General features: G+C 45.3%; 1 protein-coding gene across 1 annotated transcript in view; it reads left to right on the forward strand.

Annotated features, from left to right (window-relative positions):
* The window catches only part of LOC117739049 (slit homolog 2 protein-like), a 46,746-nt gene that overhangs the window by 6,736 nt on the left and 22,531 nt on the right, over positions 1–17,479 (forward strand). Inside the window, exon 4 of the mRNA XM_034545322.1 lies at positions 2,562–2,633. Within this exon, the coding sequence (XP_034401213.1) occupies positions 2,562–2,633 (72 nt within the window). The remainder of the gene's footprint in view (positions 1–2,561; positions 2,634–17,479) is intronic.

Here is a 17,479-nt window from a genome sequence, read left to right on the forward strand (position 1 = left end):
ACAGAAGTATACATTATATTTCACTACTGACTAGATTGTTTGAGTCGGAGGCAGTCGGTACTTCTAAATGGGCATTAGAGGTTGTCAGTTCACTTTTATAGGCACGCAAGGTGTTGGATATTTGAGTAAATCAAAGTTATGCCAGATATATGTATATTTCTTTTTCAAACATTTCAAACAAAAACATTTTTTAAAAACATTTTAGGCAGGTCTTGCCCTCTGAGAGAAGTGCGGTAATCAATGACAAAAATGAATCGGCAACAATTTTGATATTAAATAAAACATACATTTCACAACTTATCATTAATTAATAGAAGGATAGACTTCTCATTTGCAGAGGCCATTTTGATATGAATTATGGCCAAAATCCTCCATCCTGGTGTGGGCCATTTGAATATCCTCAGTGCTAAACGATCCCGCTTTTTGAGTCATTTGAGTTACGCTTGTTATTGTCAACCTATCCTCCATATATAGGTCTGTACGACATCTTACAAAAAGTTAGCAACACGTGTCAATTTACACTTGTTCCAAGCATGCAGCCATTTCAAAGTAGACGTAGGTGATCACTTCTTAATGGACACCACCACTGCCTCTATAAACCTGCCACCGTGTGTTTGTACTCATCCTTCGCCCGCTCGCGATTAGGAGCCAAAGGACCCGAGTATACGCAAAGAATAGCGCAACGTGAAAATGCAAAAAAGCTCACTTTTTAACTTATGATCCCAGACACCAGGGCCGTTGCTGTTTCCGATGTTTGTATGAATTTAACAACATGGACAAAGCAGAAATGGTGGTTGGCAGAAATACATGGCTTTGAATGAAGCGAATTATGTAAATAACCACAACATGATCCTATGAGTAACGTTGGCTGTGAACGCAGCATTATTCATAAAATCAATGGCTCAATCAATTCAGCTTTTCTCATGTGACTCTACATTGAGCCAGCCGTGGCGGTTAAGGCGTTAACATGAAATAATCACACACATCGGAGAAAAATTATGAATAAATGTGTGAACACCTTAATGGAACCAGACTGGTTCTGGTCCTTCACTATCTTTGCTTCATTCGCTCAGTCTCCTAGTCTGACAGCATTGCATCTATTTTAAGAGAATGAGCTCATACCCCCCCGCCCCCCACACACACACACACACACACACACACACACACATCTCCTCCGTCCTGATCCCTCCTCCCTACCTCCAGCACCGGTCCGTGCACTCACCCTGGGGAGGTCTGGCCCACTAACGGGGCGCTCACGGCTGGGCGAGGCCTCGCCGTAGGAATGGGCCTCTCCGCGGGACCACGTGGGGCTCTTAGCTGCCAGAGCCGGCGTTAACGGAAGAGGGGTGAATAATTCAGGAACACCGTTCCGCGGGACGTTAAATATTTAGGCTGCCTCTGATGTAACCGCGGAGTGCGAATGTGCGCGCGCGTTTGTGCATGTTTGTGCACTTTTTGGGTGGAACGCGGACCCAAAGGGGCTGACGTTATCAGTCCTCCCCTCATGAAGCAGGAGGAGGGGAAAGACCAGGCCCAGCCATTGAGAGACTTTAAGAGGGGTTTTGAATGGAGTTGGTGACATTTTTGGAGTGTTGTGTTTGAGTAAAGTCCGTGGTATTTTTTTCAATCTGTGTTCGTGTGTGTGTAAATGTGTGTCCTATCAGTGGCCTTTCTTATTAGATTGAAGTCACTCTTTCTTCCTCCTGCCTCCATCCTTCCCTTTATTCTTTCCTCTCATCATTCTCCTCCAGTAGCAGCCGGCACATCATACGTTTCCGTGTGTGTGTGGCTGTGCCATGATGTGAGTCAGAGGAGTAACACAATGAGCGACAGACTGCTGAAACTGTTTAATCCTGACACGCATACACACACACACAAACCTCTTCAGTCCACCCAACCAGGGTTAAATGATCGCACCCAGATTATTAAACTCAACTTCTCTGTTTGTGTGTGTGTGCATGTGTGTGTGTGTGTGTGAGTGTGTGTGCGTGTGTGCGTGTGTGCGTGCGTGATGACGGGTTGTTGTGAGGGCCTTGTTTACTCAGTGGGGTCCTTTTCACACATTCGGTAGCCCGGCCAGACTGCCTGTTTGTTTTTCCCACATCATCTCCTCTCTGCCTTTGTGGTAAAAAAAAAAAAAAGAAGAAAAAAAAGTCCCGTCCCCCCCCACACACACCTCCCCTTCATCTGAACCCCTTCTCTCGTCTTCCTCCCCCTGCCCCTCCCGCCTTCCCTTCGTCCTCCTCGAGTTCACTGTTTGTCTGGCACCCATGTTGCACCTCTTAAATCAGGGCTAAACCCAGAGTCGGTTTTTTTTGCGTATCCGTCCACGAACATGTTTTTAATGTCTCCATCAATCTCCTTGGTCCCTGCATGACTCCTCCAACTAGTCTGAATATCGTTACAATCAAAACACATACAACATAATCTGATATGATGCTCAGGAAACACAAATCTCACCTTTAAAAAGCTAATCATACGCACATGTAACCGCTTCGCCCACACTGTCTGGAAGTGGATACGGAGAGTTTATTCCCCTAATTTATGCTGTGTTTTTCCAGGCGCCTGAATCGGAATAATCTGGCCGTCTTCCCCGAGCTGCTTTTCCTGGGAACGACAAAGCTTTACAGACTGTAAGTGCTGTGTTTTTATTTCTTTATTTCTCTCTCTCTCTCTATCTCTCTCTCTATCCTTCACTCTGCATTGTGAACTGAAATATTGTTCTGAGTCCATTGAGATGAATTGTTGCGATGGCTCGTGCGGGTCAGACGCTGTGACTTCGCTATGGAAACAGACATTGTGAAGCACAGAAGGAAATACCCAGCCGAGTGGTCTCGCTCTGGATGAAGGAGCGAAGGGAGCCGATTTTACGTGGCCCTCTCCATAGAAGCCAGTTCAGTAGCTGATGGAGATTAGCACTCCAACAGCTGCTGCCCACTGGGAGAGACGTGTGTGTTTGTGTGTGTGTGTGTGGATGGGGAGGAGAAAGGGAGCAGGACGGATCAAGGGAGATATGAGCTGCGAAACACAGAAACAGGTTTCTCTTCTGAAGTTACACTTCGGGTTTCGCAGGCGGCTTCGGTTCCAGAACATAAACGTTCCAGTTTGACTTCCAAACTGGTGAAATGCCGCCTGTTGCCGTCAGGCCACTTCCTCGCTCTCAGGCCTGAGTGCCTGCGCTGTAAACCGAGCTGCGCATTGCCAGCATCGCCCCAGCCGGGCGGCAGCACTGCTAAAAACCTGTGGGAAATGCCTTCCCGTCACGGCCGTTTGTGGTCCCGGGGAATAATTATGGTCGCATATATTTATACGTGTGGCTGAATATATTTATCTGAAACAATATTGAAATGCTCAGATGATTCAGAGAGTGTGTGAAAGTTGTTTATGTTCTGCGGCCGCTACGGCGGTTGCCTGGGCTCGACCTGTCGTGTCTGTGGGCGTGCGTCTGTTTTTCTGTGTGTGTGAGTGAGTTTCTCAAGGCCAAAAGTTGGCATATTGCTCAGCGTGTGGGCCGAGGTAAAAATACAACTCGGATATACTGCTCTCTGCTCAGCTGTCGCAGACAAGCGGCCTCTCTGTGTGTGTGTGTGTGTGAGTGTGTGTGTGTGTGTGTGTGCGTGTGTGTGTGTGTGTGTGCGCGTGTGTGCCTCTGCTCTCCAGGTGTATGTGTTTAGCAGAGGGTCCCTCATCTGCTGCACATCTTCACTGAACCCCCCCCACTCACACACACACACACACACACACACACACACACACACACACACACACACACACACACACTTCATTCAGCATAACGGCATTCATTACGTTGTGTTATAATTGTTTAGTTTTTTTTACCCGGCCAAATATAGTCCGGTATAAATCAACTGCAGACAGAGAAAGAAAGGAGACTGAAGAGAGAGTTGCTAAATGACAATCAGGAAAAGAAAGAAAACTTGCCAAGCTGGCGCCGTTGTAGCCACAAAGGCTGCGAGCAGATCCGTCAGACGTACGGGAGTCATTCGGAAGAAACGACAACCACGGAGGCTACGCCAACAGTATTTGTGGTCAATATTCTTATGTCTCCGTCTCCACCCCCTACAGTGTATTTTTATTTTGAGAAAACACAACAAGAAACCCTTGAGAACCTCCGAAGTGGAATCTTGTTAGTTTTTACGTCGAGGTCAGAAGGTATGTGCAAAGCCGGACCCACTTTGGTTCTTGCGACAGTACTGCTATAAATGAACACTTGCTCAACCTGCTATTATGAAAATTATGTTTTTACTCTTTTGGGGCTTTGGAAAAATGTGTGTGTTTATGTGTGTGTGGGTGGGTGTGTTTGTGTGTGTGAGAGAGAAAGAGGTAGTGAGGGGAAGTTTAGCTACAACTCGGGCACTGAGGCAGGTAAACAAGGCATTACAATAGTCCAGTTGTGAGGAAATAAAAACATGAATCATTTTCTCTGTATTGCTAAAAGATGACATTTCTCAGATTTTAAAGATATATTCCTGAGTTGGTAGAAACATGTTTTCTGTGTTATGTCCAAAGCCTAGCTCGCTGTCAAAAGTAACTCCCAGGTTTTTAGCAGTGCCCTTTATATTTGAGGTAAAGGAACCAGAGTTTTGTCAGAGTTGGCTTGCTTGTTGTGTTCAAAGGGTTTAATGGGGAGATATAACTGTGTATCATCTGCATAAGCGTTAAATGAGATGTTTATGGTGCTGAATGATTTGACCTAAAGGAAGCATATACAGAGAGAAAATAAGTGGCCCAAGAATATATCCTTGAGGTATGCCACATGTCTGTGCAGATGAGTGAATCAATTGACACATAAAAGGTTATATTTGACAGATAAGAAAAGAACCACAAATAACCTATGGGTGAGGTCATGGAGGCTATGGTCATATGGTGAGGGCAGAATAGAGTACTGGTAGCTTCCGGATCTGCCAAAGAGTAACATGTAGAAGTGTCCTGGCCCACTTCGACCACTGCATGTAAAAGGATTAACAAAATTAATTCTTCTGATGAAACAATAACCCTGCACACTACTTTCTGCTAACCTCCCACAATCCCTAATTTGATGTGGTGTGTTGTGTATATATGATGACGAATCAGGATGATGACTCATAAGTGTCTGTCGGCTATTGAGTTAATAATTTAGAGTCTAGTGAAGAGTGAGGTTTGAATGAGTGGTTTCAGACAAAGTTGAAGATTGAGTACCGCTGTGACCTTTGACTAAAAGAAGCAGCAGTCCAGGCGATTTGGCAAAATCAAACTACCGACACTATAAATACCTCCCATCAGTCACCAGCTTATTAGTTTATTAGTGTACCTGTTGTAAACTGCTAAAAATCTAATACAACAGTCCCGCAGTAAAGCCTCCCTTCATGGAGGTTATATTGTTCAGCTCTTATTCTGTTTCTTCCTGGTGATCATAATTCTTAAACCAAGATAAACAAAAAGCAACAAAACTAGTATACCCAACTAAATTAACAAGTAAAATTGGGTTCTTTCATAGGATGCAAAAATACCAGGAATGTTAAGAAACAAGTGCACCAGATTCAATTCTTAAACTTCTATCATGAAGCTCCTTTTAAATTATTCAGCACGACACAATTGGTTTCCATCTCTATGCAGATGACACAATGTTGACCGTGAACAAATGTATTTGTGTCGCGTTTCTTCTCTTTTCTGCATTTCCCTTCCAACTCTCTCTCCCTTTGCTGGACAGAAATCAGTAGAGAGATGAAAGAGGGAGAGATGAAAGAGGGGGTGAAGGGAGGATAAGAGAATGGGTCATTGCTTCCACAGCTGAACAGTCGGGTCATGCCTGAGTATGAGGCTCGATTGATGGGACAGTGTTAGTGTGTATTTATGTGCGTTATTATGGCACTCGGCCTTTTTATGGCAAACGTCCCTCGGCAACAGTTTTTCCCTGGTTACTCGGTCACAGCGTGTCTCTGTGTTTGGTGTCGAGTCGGGCCGTTACCTAAAACTTTGACTTTGTGTTAATTTGCTGGAGCGTCGATGAAGTGAAAGATGGAGGAAAAGAAAGAAAATAAATTGAAGGGAAGTTAGTTGTGCCTTCATCCTTGCTCTGAGAGTCAATATGGACAAGCTGATTGAGAGGAGGAAAATGCAGACATTAAACGAGTTAAAGTGGCCCGGGGTTTGAATTGATGAATTGATGAGTTGATGAGGCTCCGATTTTGTGTGTGTGTGTGTGTTTATGTGTGTAATAGTCACTAATCCTCTGCTAAACGGTGCCCTGATGAGGCTTTACCAGGCAGCATTGTTGCTTAGCAGCCTCGAAGGTTGTGGCTTTGTCTTTCTGTGAGAGCTTAACCCTGCCGCGCACACACACACACACATACACACACACAAACGTATTACCTCGGCCGAGGCGACAGGCTCAGCACAATGGTCACAAGAGCGCAGGCGTCTTTCAGAAGATGTGGGCTTTCCCAGCGTGTCGACGGTTAGCTGAGGAGGAGGAGGAGGAGGAGCACGAAAGGAGGAGGATGAAGGAAGAGGAAGAGAGGGGGTCAAAGGTAGAGGAGATGAACGCTTTTACTCTGAGCAAATCATGCTTTTTTTAATTAAGACGGAGCGCGTCGGGCGTTTTGGTTGCCACAGTGACGATGACCTCTGGGCCCTCGCAGAGGTCAAAAGGGTGAAGAATGTTCCAGTCAGGAGATCTAAGCAGGAGGTGATTTATATGTAGAAGTGAGAAGGGGTGGGGGGTCGTCTCTTCCTCCTAAGAAATCATGACAAATGAAACTTGTAACAGCTGTTCTCCAAAGGCATGGATTGTTTTTCATTCTAAGATCAAACTTGTAGCATTTAGAACCTTATTGTGCGACCAACGTGACCTTCATTAAGGTCATCAGACCACATTCTACGAAGAACAATTAAATGTAACAAGTATTATGTATACGTACATAAAATACTTACATACTTGAAAGTCATCTTATTGTTAATGGAGAGGCACAATTTGGGAAAAGACCGTATGAAGTTATGAGTTTATTCTGCTGCGAGGATTATGTTCTGTGGCAGATTTCCTTTGGAGTGGAAAAAAACGCCTGTGTTCAGGGTAGATGGTGTCCATAGAAAGGGTCACCGTCCTTGTTACCTTTTCCAACGACGTAGATCAGTCTCTGTGTTGTGTGTTATATTAATTCATGTAAACATCCAATGCCCTAAAGACAACCCTTGCGCTCTCATTGGCTGGAGCTCCCCCGACAGACTCCCAGACAGATCCAGATATGTGGTATGCTACATATCGGGAAACCGTCTGCCCAGCACCGGCTCGTACCTGTGGAGAGATCTCACACATGTTTGCTGACGTGCCAATGCCGATTTTCCTCTGATGTTGGGGATTTTCTCAACAAAACGTCTGAGAGCGGAAAACCATAGTAGGCGTAGTCCGCGTAGTGTGTGGGCACATGACTAATTTTAGAAAAACAAATAAAATATGTTGTCAGTGAATGTTTTCCAGATGCATCAAGTTTCACAATTGTTCAGCCTTGCGGATACACTGATTACATTGATTTAAAGATGTTCATTTTATTATGATTTTTTTAAATTTGGCAGCATGTTCTTTTCAAAACTGTCGTTGGGCTGTGAGAGAGCTACGGAGTATGTGAGAGGGAAGGGGGGTCAGGGGGGATTCATATCTCATGTAGCGCTTTTTAACCCCTAAGGGGTGTTGGGATGTCGAATGTCGGATGGATGTCAGGGAACCTTGCTGGAACAGAACTCAGTTGATTAGTGAAAGGTTCATACTCTCTCATCTCTTCCAATCATGTGATGCACTGTTATCTTTGAAGGTCATCTCTTCCACTCACATCAAGGCCATGCTGACCCTGTTGTGATGCTCATGGAGGAACAGGAAGAGAGAAAAAAAGTCCTCCTTCTGGTTATTCCAGACGACGTTGAAGGGGATTATTTGGTTTTGCTGCCATTTAAAAAAAAAGAAAAGAAAAAAAGATCAGTATCTGCTGATAGCATGCTTAGTTGCAGTGTTTTGCATGAAGAGATATTTGGCTGTCGACTTTGTGTACATAGGAAATGCAAATATCTGCCATTATGTCTGTCTGAGGCGCCTGAGGCATCTGTGTGTATGGGCCCCTCTCTCTCTCTCTCTCTCTCTCTCTCTCTCTCTCTCCCTCTCTCTCTCTAACAAATGCACTCTGGCACAAACGCACCGCTGTACCATTCAACAATATTTCCTGCCCCCTCCCTTTTCTCTGAATGCACTTTAACAGATATAAAAACTCTCTCTCTCTCTCTCTCTCGCACACACACACACACACACACACACACACATATCTTTTCAGCACACACACAGACATAATGTCAAAGAAAAGGCTGTCATTAGCTATCTTTTGTTTAATGTCCCTTTCTCGGTCCGGTGTGTGTGTTTTTTCTCACGTCACTCCGACTCACCTCGAGTGCAAACCGTCGGTTAGCACAGCGCGTTGAGGTGTTGAGTGTCAGTGACTCACTCGCATTGCCATCATGTGAATCACACGACCGCCTATCTGGATTGCTCAAGGCCACTCATTCCGAAGAAGTGATTTTTTTTTTTTGTTGCCATTCAGATCCCGACACAATGCCTTAATTCATGCTCGAGCGGTTCGGAGATGGGCTCGCCAAAAGCCCAACTGGCATTATTCAGAGGGCACCGGCACAAAGGATGATGTTACACAGACAGAATGTAAAGATATGAAAAGCCCCACTCAACTTTTACCGCGGCTAGAGCTAACTTGTTCCTGCGCGGGGCCCAGGAAGCAAGTGTGTGTCTGTGTGTGCGTGCGTGTGGATTTTGCTAAGCTGCTCTGTGCAGCTTCACATTTTTCACTATGAACTTTTATTTATTTATTTAAATTGGAAACAGTAACAATTTCAAGATCACTTAAAAACACAGGTTTGTGAGTGAAAGTAAAAAGTCATGCAATAAATTATATTTGTTCAAGGAAATGTTGAAATGTTTGATTGTGCTCCGTCTCAAAATAAGCAATAGTTTAGAGCAGGTGAAGCAAGACAAAAATATGTGTGAAAGGACAATAATGCTTTATCTTATCTTATTTATCATGTAAAGAGAGTCTGTAGTCCATGTCGAGTCCTCTCCTCACAAATCACAGCGTCAGGTTTATGTCAACATGAAAGCATGAGCATTAAACCCAGGGCCGCCATTAGTCAACTAATCTGTCCTTTTGGTCTCAATGGTGCTTTCATGTGAAAGAAACTCTGATTAAAACAACCGTGTTGATTAGTCCACGAATCGTAAATCCTAAAGAAATATAAATATAGTCTTTTTTTAGAACTAATTCTCTTTGCCTTGCAACGATTACTTATTTTGTGTAAACGAAAAAAAACATCTCATATATGACTTTTAAGTACATTTTCTTTTTCTGACTGATATACTTTAACATACATCTGATAAAAAGTAAACAATAACAAAATAAAACAAAAGCCTGACAAATTGACAAACATATCAGATGTCAATGTTTGAAAAAGAAATTTCTCATGTTCAATCCGTCGCTCCATTTGGGGCGCTGGACGCAGCTCAATTAATCAGCTGTCGCCCAGGGTGTGCCAGTGTCACAGTTCAGAGCGCACAGGTGAAAGGTCGGCGAGCATCAGCGTCAACCGAACGAGATATCCAGGATAATGAACGCCGGCAGAGAGAGAGAGAGAGACGGAAAGAAGGGTGTTTAAAAGGAAGATTAAAGATGTGTTTGCTGTCTTAAATGGTGTGGAAAAACAGAATGGGGGTGGGGGGGATCTACCTAGGTGAAGACAGAGATGTTTTCTCTATTGAGCTAGCCGTGAAAAGGGGAAAACAAAAGTAGAAAGCGATGGACGAGAGCTGGAAGGGAGAGTCATGCGGAAAGGAGAGTAGAGAGGTATGTCAGTACTTACTGTAGATGGCAGGTAGCCTGAAGCCTGGAGCCAGCGTGTCTGTCAGAAAGAAGTGCGTAACCTGAGTGTGGATTACTGGGGGGGGGGGGGGGTCACATACCTAGCCAACGCCAGGAAGAGCTTACCTGGAAGCAGGTAGTTAGGACAGTGTGTGAATCTACGCTGTGCGTGTGAGGTCTCCTGAGCATCATCAAAGCGCTTCCTCGCCTCGCCGGTGTGCGATTAAGGGTCCCCGTGTGCGGTAGCGCCTCCCAACGGAGCCGCTAAATCGCCCCGCATCCTCTCCGTTCCCTCCGTCTGCTTCCTCTGCCCTCTCCTCGCCCACTTTTAGCCTCTGCGCTTAGCTTGATAACACAGCGTTGACGACGGTGCGACATTTCCTTTTTTTGTGTCTCGGCGAGTGGCCCGGCGCAGTGAATTATGGGATGGGATGACTATTCAACGCTGCTCTACTCACCCCAATCATAGCCACTCAGCAATATTGACCCCTGCTCGCTGTGTTTATCAGAGAGAAAGTGTGTGTGTGTGTGTGTGTGTTTTGTGTACAAGGTGTTAGGAGACATGATACAAACTGTGGAGACAAACATTCTTCAAACCATCATTCGTGCTAAAACATGATAAGACCTGGCAGCAACCTACTGGCCTAAAAAGTCAAGCCAATGTGGAAGTGCTTTGCGCTCATACAATATCCACCAGGGGGCGACTCCTCTGGTTGTATAGAAGTCTATAGAAGATGACTTTACTTCTCTCTTGATTTATTCCCTCAGTAAACATGGTTAACATGTTAATCTCTAGTTTCAAGTATTCTTCAATACAGTATGATGTTCATTTAGTAGATTATGGTAATTTAGAATCAAACATAAAGCAGAGTATGCTTTAGGGCGGGGCTACAAGGTGATTGACTTTTAAATTTTAAACCTCAGTTCATGAAAAGTTAATTGTAACCGTTTCACTTGTACTTAGCTCCAGCCCTCTCCTGTCACTTGCAAAAACCCAAATGGCGATAATAAATAAATAGTGACAGCTGAAAAGGCCAAGATGGCCACAGCCAACAACGAAGATGGCGATGCCCTAAAACCAAGATGGCAATATCCAAAAAACCAAGATGGATACAGCCAACAATCAAGATGCCGAAAGGTGACGCCTGGTGGCTGAAAATGGTGACGGCCTCAAACCAAGATACCGACTGGCAAAATGCCAAACTCGAAGCCTCCAAACGGTAGTCCACAAACCAATAGGGAACGTCACGGTGACTACGTCCATTTCTTTCACACAGTATGGATGATATTGCTTATATTATACTGTCACTCTGTGGACGCCAGTTTAACCACTTACGTAAAACCTATGTGCCAAATTCAATCTCAAGGGTTTATCAATGCTGCTCCACGGAGAGAAGAAACACACTCCTGCTGCACACAAACTAGAACAAAGGCCAGAAACTCCGAGCGCTCACACAGTCTCGCCAGTCAAATGGTAAACAGAGAGGTTTCAGTTTATGTCAATCAGTCAGCAGACCTAACATGGCTGTCTCTCCCTGCCCCGGGCGCCTCCCTCCCTCCCCCCTCTAATCCTCCATCTTGGCTCTGTGTCAAGTCGCCTTGTCCAGTCGCACAATATCCCTCCTGCGGGGCAGGCAACTGCATCCCCTCTCTGGCTCCATTAGTGCCACTCCACTGGCATAGCCGGCATTCTCCAGCGGGACCGTCATCGCCGGCCACTCCATTGGCACCCCTGTCACTCTCCAACCGCCACAAAAGAAAACCTCTCCTGCCCTCCCTCTCCACCTCCCCCGCTCGCTTGGTCTTTTTTTTTGCGCCCCCATTTTCTTCCCCTTCTCCTCTTTCTCTCTCTCCCTCTCTCTCTCTCTCTCTCTCTCTCTCTCTCTCTCTCTCTCTCTCTCTCTCCTCCCTCTCCCCTACTCCTCTATTATCTTTCTTTTCTCTTTGCAGCACCTTTCTCTTAAGTCTTACACTCCCCCCCCCCCCTCCCTGCCTTCGTTTCCTCTACCCATCTCTCTCCCCCGGGCCTAACACATTGATTTTGAGAGGCTTATGCAAGACCCTCATCCAGGCTACCGATGCAGTAGGAAACCCGAGAGAGGAAACTGGGCGCTGACCAGCGATTCCCTCCCAGAGATGTTGCTCACAAGTTTAGAGCCTCTCACATTATTTCACCAAAAGCTGAGTGTGTTTGAGGTGACCACGGCGACCTAGGCTCATTAAAACGCACTATGTTTACATAATGTGAGGACTCCGGGCAGGGGGGAGAAACAGACCCTTCACACATCAGCCGCTGTCACTTTAAGTGAATTGCCCGCTTTAGAACCATCATGAAACTAACTTGCCATAGATAGCGTTGGAATTACAACGTGTGAATGTTGCTGTCAGTCAGAGGTGATTGGAGGATTTGTGAAGAGGGAGACAGAGGGAGAGATGTTGTAATTGTGTAGCTGCAGGCTGGTGATAGATCAGCAGGTTTGTAATCACAGGTTGGTACCCGACCTGTGTGTGTGTGTGTGTGTGTGTGTGCATACCCGAGTGCTTATGTATATTTGTCCCCGCGAGTGTCTAATGACAGGTTCCAACCCTGATGTGTCATTATCCAATTACAGCTTTCTCTCATCTCTACGGTAACGCCATGCCCACCAGTAATTGGACGGCTCCTCTTAAGAACCCTGACCTCTCGGCAAGTGTCAGGGGGGAGAACACACGCATACCCACACACACACACCGAAAAAAACACAGGATGCCAGGAAGATTGGGTAATGCAGGATGAAGCTGCCATCTGATCATCTAAACTATGCAAAGACAAGTCAGGACTCTGATCACATGGCATCACTCCTTCCTCCTCACACCCGTTTTTTCTCTTTCTCCGTCTGTCCGTCTGTTTCCACCTTGAGTAACAGCAGCGACTGAGGGCTCACAGGCTTCCTGTCTTTGCCTAAATGGGCCGAGTCAGAGGAGAGCTTTTGTGGTTTACGCGCTCTCTCTCTCTCTCTCTCTCTCTCTCTCTCTCTGTCTCCTCACTCTTTCACAAAAACAAAACGCAGTGTGTTTTATTTCCTTCCATCTTAGCTGAAGTTTCACACGCTGAAGAGGCTCCGCGTCCTCTCCTCCTCTCGTTTGTGTGTTCGGGCCTCGTGACGGTAACACAAAGACAGATTCTTATCGTCCAGAGAAATTGAATTACGGACCATTGGCAGACGTGCAGAGACACAGATGACTGGCAACAAAGGGAGACACAGAGGAGGAACTGTGTGTGTGTGTGTGTGTGTGTGTGTGTGTGTGTGTGTGTGTGTGTGTGTTTCTTCCTGTTCCTGAGTTCAGAGGTCAGGTATTAGAAGTCGGGCTCCACTGCGTCCTGACAGTTCATTGGAGGACAACATTTATGAGTTCAGAGAGAGGAATTTTAACAATTTGCTCTTGCAACGTTTGACCAGATCATGTTTTTTATTATTGAAGCCGTTTATGTTTTTTCTTCTTCTTCCCCATCGGTTGTTCCCCATCTGTCTCATCTCATCGTAGCGGCAGCTGTTTCTTTTCTTATAATGTGAAATTCTGACACAATTGATCATGACACCGCCGTTTTCCTTTTTTTCTTCTCTTTTCATCTTATGATTTCCATCTATTGCTTTCTCCACCATGACTAAATTATCTGTGTCAGGCAGAAAATAAAGTTTCATTTTGAAGAGGGGCGGGGACGTTCCAGGTTAGGCTCCAGGTAGTAGTGAAAGTTAGTGGAGCCTAAACATCTGGACAGTTTACTTCTGAATATACACACACACACACACACACACACACGTATAATATAGTTTAAAAGACAGGCAGCGAGGGAATGAGCGACCCAAGGCTATGATGTCAGCCTGTTTCACAGCGCTCATGATTACAAGCGGCGCTCCGGGTGGGTGGGTTTCTGTCAGTGCGTTCAACAGTGCACAGAAGATTCCTGTCGCCGTAGCGACCCGCTAGGTAACAGTTGGTGTTTCCCAGACATCTTCGCAGCCGAGGATATCGCCCTGTTCTCGTTGAACTTCTTGTTGAACACTGCTATACAGTGCTGGACAGTTCGCCGTCGGTCTTTTCAGGACAAGAAGAGTTTCCAGTGCTAGCTCCCATACTGTCCCATGAGGCTGTGCACCTGTCCATTATTCCTACTGAAGAAACAAAAAACTCCTGGACCTGAAGAGAAGTAAAATAACCAGACCATCTCAAGTGCATCTGGTGGTTAATTGTTCAATGCTGAAGAGTCTTCAACCTGCACTCTCTCTACTGGACACCAGGGGACGACTCCTCTGGTTGTATAGAAGTCTATATAAAATGACTCTTGATTTATTCCCTCCGTAAACATTGTAAACATGAGTTTATGGTCTCAAATCTCCAGTTTCAAGTCTTCTTCAATACAGCATGATTTAAAGTCAAACAGACCATAAAGAGGACTTTAATGCGGGGCTACCTTTACGTCTTTACGTCACTCTTCCACATTCAAAAGCCAATTTGGCAAAGGCCAAAATGCAGAGGTTTTAAAACCTCAGTCCACAAAACCAATTGGTGATTGGGGTGACAAAATCCATTTCCTATATACAGTCTGTGGGTCTTACACGAACAGATGCACAAAAATATTTCTTCCATCAAAGTAAATAAATGGAAAAATTGCCAGAAATCTACTTTTCCTTTGTGACAACAGAATAACCCTAAAACTCCTCAAATGCAGCCGCGTTGGAGTTTGTTGTCACACAAACAGCAGCACAAGAACCTTTTCAACATATGACACCTGAATATTACCGTAATTATTGTGAGGTTAGGGGGGTATGGGTGTAGTATAAAGTGTGTGTGTGTGTGTGTGTGTGTGTGTGTCATGACCCCCAGCAGCAGAATTCCTTTGGTCTTAAGCACCTGGAATATGGAAAGTGGGAGGAAGTGAGAGGAGGGAAGAGACAAGAGGGTTATTAACCACAACACATTGACGCTTGACAACCTGCATGTTCAGACTGAGCCCTCCCCCAGTAAGAAGACCTGCGTTATGCGAGCGCAGCAAGCCGGTCCCCCGCGGGTTCGTAAGGTCAGCGTCGGAGGCGTGACGGGCCTCATTTGAACCCAGCTCGTACGCAGGTGTGAGTATGTGTGCTGCCCCGGTGTGTCGCCCCGCTTCAGGAGAGGGAGGGAGACACTTTGAGTCTGCACTTCTAAAGGAATGAAGGGCGCTTTCCATCCCCTGCTTCGCTTCTCTCAATGGCCTCTCTCAGGAGAAAGCAGCCGTTGGCTTGGCTGGTTTTGATGGCACTTCAACTGGGCCGCTTTTCTCCCTCATTTACTTTCTTTTTGAAACTCTTTTTTTTTTTTATTTCTCTCTCGCAGCAAACCTTTTTTCTCAGTATTGTAGTATTGTCCAACTTTGAGTACTGTTGTCTATTTATTTAATGCCATTTAAAGGGAAATATTGTACCTTTCACCTACCATGTATATATATATATATAAACATTTTTGGCATTACTAATTCTTTAGAAATTATAGAGCAATTTCCCCTCTACACGTCTCAGATTTGAATAACGGTTCAAGGTCCAATGAGGAGCAATTATCCAATATTTCACCAGGAGAAGCAGAGGGCTACTTGTTTTTCTTCAGACGTTTTTTCATGTCCTTGCACACTTTTGTATGTCGTCACCTCCTCCTCCTCCTCTTTCTCACTTCCCGCCTCCAGCTCCTCTTTATCTCTATGAGTCGACGAGGCAGAAACAGACAGGTGATAACTGACGGCCCGATGGCGATGACTGTTGCAAGTCAAGCAGAATAGATGGGTCTAATTGAACACCGCGTTTGTGGGTGTGCATGTGTGTGAGTGCGTGTGCATGTGTGCGTGGGTTCTACAAATGGCAGGCGTTTCCATGGTAGCAATTAAGCGCTGGGAGGTTTCAGGTCAAGGTTAATTAGCATGCAGAGATGAAAGGGAGTCAGACGAGAGGGGCTGGACGTTTGATCGCTGATTGTCCTCCATGACCACTCGTGTGTGTGTGTGTGTGTGTGTGCGTGTGTGCGTGTGTGTGTATGCGCGTGTGTGTCAATGCCATTGGTGTCTCTTTGTCACACACACATTATATTATTGACTAGAGACCGTGAAACCGTTTCAGAAGCACCAGATATTTGTGGATAAGGATGCTGGTGTTAAGGAACACAATAAACGACAAACACATCGTCAATAATTTAATTCAGGGTCATTGCAGGTACAAACTGTTTCTTAGTGTTTTATGTTATTCAGGTACCACTGAATTCCATTTCATGTTTAATGTTTCCCTGTCCGGTTCCAATAATATCAATGTCAATGGTGAGAGTCAAATATTTTTGTGATATTTACATATATATAAGAATATTTATATATGTATATTTATATACTGTATATCCCTCTACAATCACTACATTCAAGTACCAAACAAAAAAAATATTCTGGCTCCAGCTCAATGTATAATAAAACTAATTATATATAATAGCATATGTGCGAAACAACACGACAAACAGCTCCTATATGAATCAGTCTGACAGGCCAAAAAAACAATATGAGATCGGCCACATTTGTATTTGCTCCAGGGCTGTTCTGGTTATTTAGTGTGTTGAGTGGCGCTGCTGCTCTCAGTCACTTTCCCTTTTCTTTCCCTCTGTCTGCTCTCTGAACTCAAACATCTCAATACTGAGCCTCTCAGCCCTGTTATTCACAGCTCAGTGAATAACAGGGCCCCCCCCCACACATATGTGTTTGCGGTGATTGATACGCATTAATGATGTAAGACGAACAGCCATTAGAAAGCTGGGAAACCTTAAGCGCCGCCTTGAGCTGTGACTATTAGTCTGAAAGTTTCCGGTGTTGGCAAAACACAAGGAACTGCAGTGGCAGATGTTAGAGGAAAGTGTGTGCGTGTGTGTGTGTGTGTGTGTGTGTATGTGTGTGTGCACTACCAGTAGCAGGTGGTAAGTTTATTTCACCCCTCTGGCCCAAACCCACGGTCACAGGGGATTTTGGAGCAATCTAAAGCTCAGCTGCTCCAGCTACACTTGTGTGTGTGTTTCTGAGAGTAAGCTCTGGGACAGATTGTCTTTTCACATGAGCAAGAGGGTTTCAAAGACCTCCGTCATGAGTTGTAACACAGAGATACTGTAAATCTGTCCTCAACAGAAGCCCATATCATCATCAGCAGACTAGGGATCTTTTCCCGAGCAGGTACTTAAACTCGCCGCTTTAGTTCGGCTCAAGTGTCGCTTAACCTTTTTTTCTTTTTCTCTTACCCAGTTCAAATCTCCCAATCAGATCGTTGTGCGCTCTCACCTTTTGACCGAAGCTCATTAAGGCTAATTGCTAATCCGGTCATGTGGAAACCCGGCAGCGACCCAGCAAACAATCCACGGCCTCGACACACAGTGCAAGTCACCAGAGAGCCTCGGGTTTCTTACTCCAGAAGGGCAGGTCCCCTCGGCTCAACGTAAAAATAAGGGCCTGAGCCGGGGTGGGGGGGGGCGGGGGGGAACAAAGGCTGGGCCGTCACTGAAGTGGCTGTCGGCAAAAAGGACGAGGAGGGGAGGAGAGAAGAGAA

This window comes from Cyclopterus lumpus, chromosome 1, assembly GCF_009769545.1.
Source record: "Cyclopterus lumpus isolate fCycLum1 chromosome 1, fCycLum1.pri, whole genome shotgun sequence".
NCBI classification, from domain to species: Eukaryota; Metazoa; Chordata; class Actinopteri; order Perciformes; family Cyclopteridae; genus Cyclopterus; species Cyclopterus lumpus.